Below are 9778 nucleotides of genomic sequence, written 5' to 3'. Positions count from 1 at the left end.
ACTCATATTGGTATAAGCTACTAGTACGTCTGATCAAGGAGGTTAACACTTACTATACTTCGACACCTCAAGAATAGAGAGCAACACTTTTACATCACAAGACGAAATATGTACAAACAGTATGTATTGCATAGCATTTAAAATATATATAAATATATATTGAGTATAATAATGCAACACAAATTCACCAATATATACACACATTACTCATATACTAAACAGAAAGTAAGAACATTCAATATTACTAGATATGAGGAATATAAGCACGTCATTACATTGTTGTCAATTTACATGCAGTGTTACAATAGCAACAAGAAAAATACGAAAGATTGTTAAATCACTGTTTATAATTCGACACTCCCGAACAAGCAGATACAACACATATCAATTTTGAATCTGTAACAGTACAGTGAATATAATGGATGTTGCTTTCATGTGGGCGGTGCTCTTCCACCGTGCTGAAATTGATGTTCTTGCGGGATCTCCTTTTCCTGCAACTGTTTAAAAGGTTAATAGGATCAATTTAAAGCCAAGAATACAATACGCATATATAGATTGTATCAAAACTGTAACACACCGAACCATCACAAAATAGTGAGGTTCGAGTGTTTGATTTGTGTTCCGAACTTTTCCACACTTCGTGGAGGGTCGTGGATAGTGTTCCGACCCATGGTTCGAACCCCGAGATTTGAGGTTTAAAACCTAGCACCAAAATCCGAAAAGTCGGATTTTTGGTCAGCTCTCGGGTAGCCTCAGCAAGGCTATGTACCGGTACGGGGTTGATGGCTGTATCGGTACGCGCTGATGGCTATACCGGTACGGGACTAGTATACCGGTACACAGACAGATTTCGTGCAAACCCGAGGCTTGGGTTTGACTGCTTCGCAGGTGTTGTACCGGTACGCGAGCCCGTTTACCGGTACACAGTGCAGTGCAAACAGTTTTCGGGCATGGGTGTTTTTACAATTGTTACAACACCTATATAGGTGACCCCAGCCCCTTTAGAGAGCCATTTTGAGCCCTAATTCGTGGATGAACCAGGTGAGGGCTTCTCCTTTGGATTTTTACCTCATTTTGGCTTGGTTTTTATGGTTTTGATTTCTCTTTTCTCCTTCTCCTTGCCTTATGTTGGATTTCCTCCATTGGAGAAGCTTAGAGGTTTTTGTTGGAGCTTGTTTGGAGGGAGAACTTCAACCCTAGCACCTTCCTAGCTAGGTTTGGGACTTCAAGAGAGGTAAGTAGGCTTGATCTCTCCTTTAGATCATGTTTTAGTAGTTTTTACTAAAGAAAACCCTAGATTTTGGATATTAGGGTTAAAAATGGGGATTTTTGATTGGTAGTTCCTAGAACCAAATTGATGGGTTTAGAACCTTGGATTAGGTTGCTTTGGAAAGGATTTGGCTTCCACTTGAGCTTTATTTGAGGATTTTCTTCATCTAGGTGAGTTTTTCCCCACCCTATCTTGAGATGGTTAATGATCAACCTTATGGTTGTTCATAAGGTCGGTTTAACTCTTATTTCTCTACCTTTAGGGTACTAGGAGAGTGGTGGACACCTTTGTCGGAGCAAACGAAAGGTTTCGATTAGCTTTGGTGGGTTTGACTTCATGAAAACGGAGCAAAATGGCCCATATGCTTTCTAAACCCTTCGTAAAGTCTTTTTAAGAACAAATCCATGTTAAACATGATTTATATGAATTTTAGAACACTTGATATGCATGCCTTATGTATCATGAAATTTACACTCTATATAGTAGAGCTATACGTGTAGATTGCATGCATTGTGAAAGGTGGTTGGCTTTGCAAGTTTAGAACATGTCTCCTATGTTTGAAATGAGTAGAATTATGTATCATGAACATAAATACCATGCTTGAGCTCGTTGAACAATAGTGTCATTAAGGGGCACTTGAAACTAGAAAACTATGAAAATGCAATATAGAAACATAGTGATTGGCCGTTGGATATCGACTATATTCCATATTTTAGACATGATGACATAGTGATAGGCCATCGACACAGTTGACATATATTCCATGTTTTAGACATGAGGACTTGGTACATGAGACAGACTGATACGTATGCTTGCCATTGTGCTCATTCACACATGCTTGTGAGGGTCGCTCCCTACAAGCCGGCACTCAGGAGTTAGCCATCGCGATACGTTCGCCGTGCGCGATTGGGCGCCGAAGTGGATTGCCGTGAGAAAGGCTCATTCCTAGGGTGGGGATGTTGACTACCACGGAGCTATTAGGCACGATAAAGCCAGACAGCCTTCGGGTGGGTCTTATGCCATAAAGCTTTCGAGTGGGTCTTATCAGAGTTGAACTTTCAACAGTTAAAGTGACAAGTGGACATTGACTAGAATAGTAAACAATGACATCTTTACTACTTACATTGTGGATATTGGGTTAGCTGCCTACTTATGCATCTGCATGTTGGATACTCCTGTGCACATACTTGTAATAGTTACTTTCTTACTTATGCAAATCATGCTAAGTAGAGACATCATGGTTGAGTAGTATTCATGTTTATTTTTCTAGTTGTTCTCATCGCTTTTGCTTATACTTATACACTGACCCCTTTTTCTTGTAGCTTTTGGGCCTAGTGGTGCATTTCACTGAAGTCNCATACTCTAATCATGCTAACATGCATATATTTCATCCAAGGTAGTTATTGCATAGCATCTCATGCATTTCCCATGGTATTGTCACGCCCCGGGACCCAGCGGAAGCCCGCCCGGCACATGCCCAAACCCGCCATACGTCTAAAACATATAAGGCGTCTAAAACAAAACGATAAATGAGACAATAAAAGAAAACATCTAGAAGTATCAGAGCAACATGCATTATCTAGAGACTAAAGCAATGAGAAGAGTAGAGAGATTTTGTTTACCATGTATAGAAACCACCTATGTACTCTTTTAGCACTTGTATTTGGATCTTTGGTTGTACTACTTTATGGTTTATTAGTGATTTTAGCTCTCTACTCTTCTCATTGCTTTAGTCTCTAGATAATGCATGTTGCTCTGATACTTCTAGATGTTTTCTTTTATTGTCTCATTTATCGTTTTGTTTTAGACGCCTTATATGTTTTAGACGTATGGCGGGTTTGGACATGCGCCGGGCGGGCTTCCGCTGGGCCCCGGAGCGTGACAGATTAGTTTTGTATCAGAGCCTAGGGTTGAGTTTTAGTGGACCTAGCAAACCTTAGGCTGGTTGGACTATAGGATATAGGCTCGTGAGAGACGAGGTCTATTTGACTTGTAAGCGAAAATATCTTGATTAGGTATCTTTGATAACTCTAGAAAGTGGAGTTAAATTGAAGTGTATAGCTTCTAATTTCGCAGAGGGTTACGTTGGCGGCCGACAACGTAACATCGGGAGTTAGTAGTGAAGCACACTTCATTACTTTTGCATGATTTGGGGTATTACCTTCTTGAGTGGGGATGCGATAGCGTGGGTTTTACTAACTTACGCTTTTATGATGTTGTAGTGTGATGCCGATTACACGCTCCCAATCTGCCGGAGTGGATAATGCGGCGAATCTAGAGGAGGTCGAGACCTCCGCTACCTCCGGATTCGGCGAGGTCCGAGAGTTGAGGAGCCAGCTTGCTACTCTTACTGATCTCGTGGCTCAGCAGGCGGCGACGGCCCAACAGCAGGCCGATGCGGCGCGTCGACAGGAGGCACGGATGAAGTGCCTGGAGGACCTTCTTCTGCAGCAGGCGACAGCTTCCACGGAGACCCAGGCCCCTACACCGCCAGCACCAGTTGTGGACATCGCGCCGAGGGCGCCGTCCCCTGCGCCCAGTTCGTCGCGTGCGGCGCCCGTAGCCGCGCCTCAGGAGGAAGGTTTGGCGGCGCAACCTATTCAGGCACCCCCGATTGGAGCTGTTTTCTCCGTGTTGGTTGAGGGGGCTGAGCGGGACCGACTGGTGGAGCGTCTCAACGAGTTCAGGAGGTGCAGTCCCCGGACCTTCGACAGCGAGAAGGTCAACCACTGGATCGTGGAAAAGTGGTTGATGTATATGGAGAAGCTCTTCCACGACACCTTCGTGGAGGAGAGGAATCGAGTTTGGCTCGCCACTCATCATCTGGACGGCGAGGCCTATCGCTGGTGGTTGGATCTCCAGGAGAACCCCAGCACTGGCTTGTCGGCTATATCTTGGACGAGGTTCAAGGAGCTTCTGTTTGCGCACTACTTCCCGACTAGTGTCAAGCGGAAGATGGAGCAGGACTTGCGCAACTTGCGCCAAGGTGATCGGACTGTAGCCGAGTACGAGAGAGAGTTCTCTCGGCTTTTGCACTGCATGCCCTTCGTCGTGCGGGATGACGAGGACAAGGCCCGTATCTTTGAGCGAGGATTGAGACCTTCGATCTACCAATTCATGCAATTTTTTAACCTCCAAACCTACCGGGAGGTGGTGGATCACGCGCTCATCGTGGAGAGCGGCGCGACAGAGGTACAGGAGCGGCGTAAGGCCATGGACAAAGGCAAGGCCAAGAGGCCTGCGGCTGAGGGTGCGAGCCAGACGCACTCTAGGAGGCCGCCGAAGCATCCTAAGAGCCAGCAGCGTGAACGCGGCTCAGCAGCGCAGCGAGGAGGATCTGACCGACGCCGGCCCTCCCCGTGCGTGATCTGTGGTGGTCCTCATCACCCACCGCAGTGTCCACAGTGGGCGGGCAGGTGCTTCCAGTGTGGCCAGGAGGGCCACGTGCGGATTGAGTGCCCGAGGGGTTCTTCACCGGCACCGTGGACTGCATTGGCACTGGCTCTACCAGCCGCCAGCCACGGGACTCCATCAGCGCAGTACCAGCTTGGAAGGCCATCCGTCCAGCGGCAGAGCGAGGGTTTTCAACAGGCCCCGAGCGGGCGCATGTATGCCGCTCAGACCGAGGAGGCGGCAGCAGCCGAGGATGTGGTCGCAGGTATCATTTTACTTGATAGCAATAAAGTTCGTACATTATTTGATACCGGTGCATCACATTCATTCATAGATCGGCTGTTTGCCAAGTTGCATGGCATCCCTATGCTTTCCTTGTTGCATACGGGACGTGTAGTTGTCCCCGACCACTCTTTGGATATTAGAGAGTATTGCCCTAGTTGCCCTATTCGGGTAGGAGATTGGGTTATGCCTGTGGACTTGTTAGCCTTGCGCAAGCTGGGGGAATTTGATGTGGTCTTAGGTATGGATTGGCTAACCAAGTACTATGCCACGATTGATTGCAAGAATTGCATGGTTACTTTTAGAGAACCGGGGCAAGTTGAGGTGATATTTCGAGAATGCCAGAGTTCGCTTTTCACGATGAAGATCAGCTCGTCTCGAGTTAGGCAGCTGATCAGCAGAGGTTGTGTAGCCTACTTGGTTAGTGTTGTGATGAGGGGCGAGGGTGATACCCCTAGGATTGAGGATATCCCGGTGGTACGGGAAGTTTGTGACGTGTTTCCAGCTGAGCTACCGGGCATGCCACCCGATAGGGAGATCGAGTTTGTGGTAGATCTCGTCCCTGGGACTACTCCAATCTCGAAAGCGCCCTATAGAATGGCACCGGCGGAGCTGAAGGAGCTGAGGGCACAGCTACAGGATCTTCTGGATAAAGGCTTCATTCGACCGAGCGTCTCGCCTTGGGGAGCGCCAGTTTTGTTCGTCAAGAAGAAAGACGGATCGCTACGCCTATGTGTGGACTATCATGAACTTAATAAAGTCACGATCAAGAACAAGTATCCGTTGCCGAGGATCGACGACTTGTTTGATCAGCTTCAGGAATCGTGTGTGTATTCCAAGATCTATTTGCAGTCGGGATACCACCAGTTAAAGATCAAACCCGAGGATGTATCGAAGACGGCTTTCAGAACACGGTATGGACATTATGAGTTCACTGTTATGCCGTTTGGGCTTACTAATGCCCCGGCAACTTTTATGGATCTAATGAACCGTGTTTTTAAGCCTTATCTAGACAGATTCGTCGTGGTGTTCATTGACGACATTCTTGTTTATTCCCGAAGTGATGCGGATCATGAGGAACATTTGAGGCTTGTACTTCAAGTACTTCGAAAAAAGGAGCTTTATGCCAAGTTGAAGAAATGTGAATTTTGGCTTCGAGAGGTAGCCTTCCTTGGACATTTGATATCGGGATCGGGTATAGCCGTGGATCCCAAGAAGATTGAAGCAATCAAAGATTGGCCGAGACCGACAAGCGTCACGAAAATTCGAAGTTTCCTTGGATTGGTCGGCTACTACCGGAGATTTGTCGAGGGGTTTGCTAAGTTAACTACTCCCCTCACGAGGCTCACGCATAAAGGAGTCAAGTTCATTTGGAATGATGCATGCGAGAGAAGCTTATAAGAGTTGAAGCAAAGATTGACGACCGCCCCGATCCTAACCCTGCCGATGGCTGGAGCAGGGTATGTAGTTTATAGTGATGTTTCACTTAATGGATTGGGTTGTGTGTTGATGCAGGATGGCAAAGTGATCGCGTATGCTTCGTGCCAACTAAAGGAATATGAAAAGAACTACCCGACGCATGATTTGGAGTTGGCGGCCGTAGTCTTCGCATTGAAGTTATGGCGCCACTATCTTTACGGTGAGTGGTGTGAAGTGTACACGGATCACAAGAGTTTGAAGTACTTATTTACTCAGAAAGAGTTGAACCTAAGACAGCGCAGATGGTTGGAACTGCTCAAAGATTATGATTTGACGATTCTCTACCACCCAGGCAAGGCTAACGTGGTGGCTGATGTGCTAAGTTGGAAATCAACGGAAAACTTAGCGATGCATGTTGTTACTCAACCGCAGTTAATCGAACAGATGAAACGGTTGGAGTTGGAGGTGGTGACTCCTGACACGCCTTTGAGGTTGATGACGTTGGTGGTGCAACCTACACTTTTGGATCGAATTAAAAAAAAGCAAGCTTCCGATGTGGAGTTGCAAAAGATTAAAGGTAAAGTGGTTGATGGTTGCACCGGTGATTTTCTTGTGGATGACCAAGGATTGATGCGTTTCCTGGACGAATTTGTGTACCGGCGGATTCGAAAATTAAAAAGGACATTCTTCAAGAAGCGCACCGAGCGCCCTACGCTATACATCCGGGAGGCACCAAGATGTATAAGGATTTAAAGTTATTTTTTTGGTGGCCGGGATGAAAAAGGATGTTGGCGAGTTTGTAGCTCGTTGTCTAACTTGCCAACAAGTAAAGGCTGAGCATCCAGTTCCTGCGGGAAAACTTCAGAGTTTGTCTATTCCCGTGTGAAAGTGGGAGAAGATCACCATGGATTTCGTGACTGGATTGCCCCGCTCTCAGGCCGGGCATGATGCTATTCGGGTGATCGTGGATAGGTTGACGAAGTTGGCATACTTCATACTTATTCATACTACTTGGACTGCGGAGAAGCTCGCGCAAGTGTACATTGATGAGATTGTGCGACTTCACGGAGTGCCCACGTCGATTGTATCAAATCGAAACACCCGGTTTGTGTCTCACTTTTGGAGGAGTCTGCAGGACGCCCTAGCCACTCGACTGGATTTTAGCACTATTTTCCACCCTCAGAGTGATGGGCAGTCGGAGCGCACCATACAGACTTTAGAGGATATGCTCCGAGCATGTGTGATAGACTTCCAGGGAGGATGGTCGCAGCATCTACTTATGGTGTAGTTTGCTTATAACAATAGTTATCAAGCAAGCATCAAGATGGCACTGTTCGAAACACTTTATGGACGGAAGTGTAGATCGCCACTTCATTGGAGTGAAGTTGGCGAGAGATTGGCTTTGGGACCAGATGTGCTCCACGAAGTTGAGGACAAGGTTCGAATTGCTCGGGAGCGACTTTTGACCGCGCATAGTAGACAGAAAAGCTACGCCGACCGACGACGGCGAGACTTGGAGTTCCAAGTTGGAGACCATGTTTTCTTGAAGGTCTCGCCGACTAGAGGAATCAAGAGATTCGGGATTCGGGGAAAGTTGAGCCCCCTTTTCATTGGACCGTATGAGGTTTTGGAGCGTGCAGGTCCGGTAGCGTATCGACTTGCTCTACCACCGAACCTATCGGGCGTGCACAACGTCTTTCATGTATCGGTCCTTCGAAAGTACGTCTTCGACCCGACTCATGTGTTCGACGCCACACCTTTGGAGCTGAGGGATAATTTGAGCTTTGAGGAGCAACCTTTGAGGATTTTGGCTCGCGAGGTGAAGAGATTGCGGAACCGTGAGATTCCCTACGTGAAGGTGCTTTGGAGCAACCACGACGAGCGCGAGGCCACTTGGGAGTTGGAGAGCGCACTGCGGAGCGCTATCTCCATCTTTTTCAGATGGAGGCTTGAGCTACGTTCCTTTCGAGTTTAGCGGACGAAACTCCTTCTTAGGAGGGGTGAATGTAACACACTGGACCTTTGCAAATTGCGAGGTTCGAGTGTTTGATGCGTATTCCGAACTTTTCCACACTTCGTGGAGGGTCGTGGATAGTGTTCCGACCCATGGTTCGAACCCCGAGATTGGAGGTTTAAAACCTAGCACCAAAATCCGACAAGTCAGATTTTTGGTCAGCTCTCGGGTAGCCTCAGTAGGGCTGTGTACCGGTACGGGGTTGATGGCTGTACCGGTACGCGTTGATGGCTGTACCGGTACGGGGCTAGTGTACCGGTACACAAACAGATTTCGTGCAAACCCGAGGCTCGGGTTTGTGAAAGTTTTGAGGAGCCTAAGGATCTATCTAGATTGTATCTATCACCTAGAGGGGGGTGAATAGGTGAACGGCCAAAAACCACAAATCTCGATGCAATAAAAATAAATGCGGAAAATAAAAAGCACACCGAGATTTACGTGGGAAAACTCCAAACTCGGAGTAAAAAACCCACGGGACCACACGCGATAAACAATTCACTAAGAGAAAAGATTACAAGGTGATTACGGACTCCACGGATTCTACCTCTCTTAACCTCCTATGAATCTCGCGCAATCCTCCGGGTTGTCCACGCCCTCACGTTCGAATCCACGAACGCCTCAACTTCGAATCCACGAAGCTTCAATTACGCCGAATCCATGACGCCACTCGAATCCACGAGCCAACGATCCGAATCCACGAACCGCCTTTGTTCACGCCGAATCCACGACGCCGTTCATGAAGAGCATCATGATTATGGTGATCCTTCGCTTAGGAGTATCGTAGAAAACCAGGGAATAGAACTCCAAGCGAAGCGGAGATCAAATCGACATATAGAGAAAGCGAAACGATATCTCGATTTGATCTAAAGAGGCTAATTTGTAAAAAATAGGTTTAGAATGAAATCCGAGCCTCTAGGATTTCTCAAACATGTATTTTTATGATGCTTAATCAGTTAGAGAACCCCTATAGCTTATTTATAGACTTTAGAATCAAATGGAGTAGGATTAAAAAGTTTCTTTCCAAAAACAGCACCTTGTACCGGAACAAGGAAAGCTGTCCAGGGTACAGCATGACGGAAGATTTTTCTGCGAAGCTTCTGTCCTTGGATAGGCTTCAGCTTGTTCCGAAACAGGGCTTGTACCGGTACAGCCATGATGGTTGTACCGGAACAACCATCAATCACTCAGCACAAACACTGATGGCTGTACCCTGGACAGAAAACCCTTGTACCGATACAACAATGCAATTTTCGCTGAAAATGTATTGTTTTGGGTTTTACAAGCTCTTAGAAACTCTCTAATTAATTACAACTTGAAAATATGATTCTAAAATCTATAATTAAGTATGAATCACCATAAACAAGATTTAAAGCTTACCTAAGCATCGTGATTCATGTTTT

At 46.6% G+C, this 9778-nt stretch overlaps 1 protein-coding gene across 1 annotated transcript in view; it reads right to left on the bottom strand.

The window, feature by feature from the left end:
- The window catches only part of LOC109717967 (triose phosphate/phosphate translocator, non-green plastid, chloroplastic-like), a 42340-nt gene continuing 32777 nt past the window's right edge, over positions 216–9778 (bottom strand). The window contains exon 6 of the mRNA XM_020243933.1: positions 216–497. Within this exon, the coding sequence (XP_020099522.1) occupies positions 432–497 (66 nt within the window). The 3' untranslated portion in view covers positions 216–431. The remainder of the gene's footprint in view (positions 498–9778) is intronic.

Source organism: Ananas comosus, linkage group 12 (genome assembly GCF_001540865.1).
Source record: "Ananas comosus cultivar F153 linkage group 12, ASM154086v1, whole genome shotgun sequence".
In the NCBI taxonomy this organism is placed as follows: Eukaryota; Viridiplantae; Streptophyta; class Magnoliopsida; order Poales; family Bromeliaceae; genus Ananas; species Ananas comosus.
This window is presented reverse-complemented; position numbering and strand designations above follow the sequence as displayed.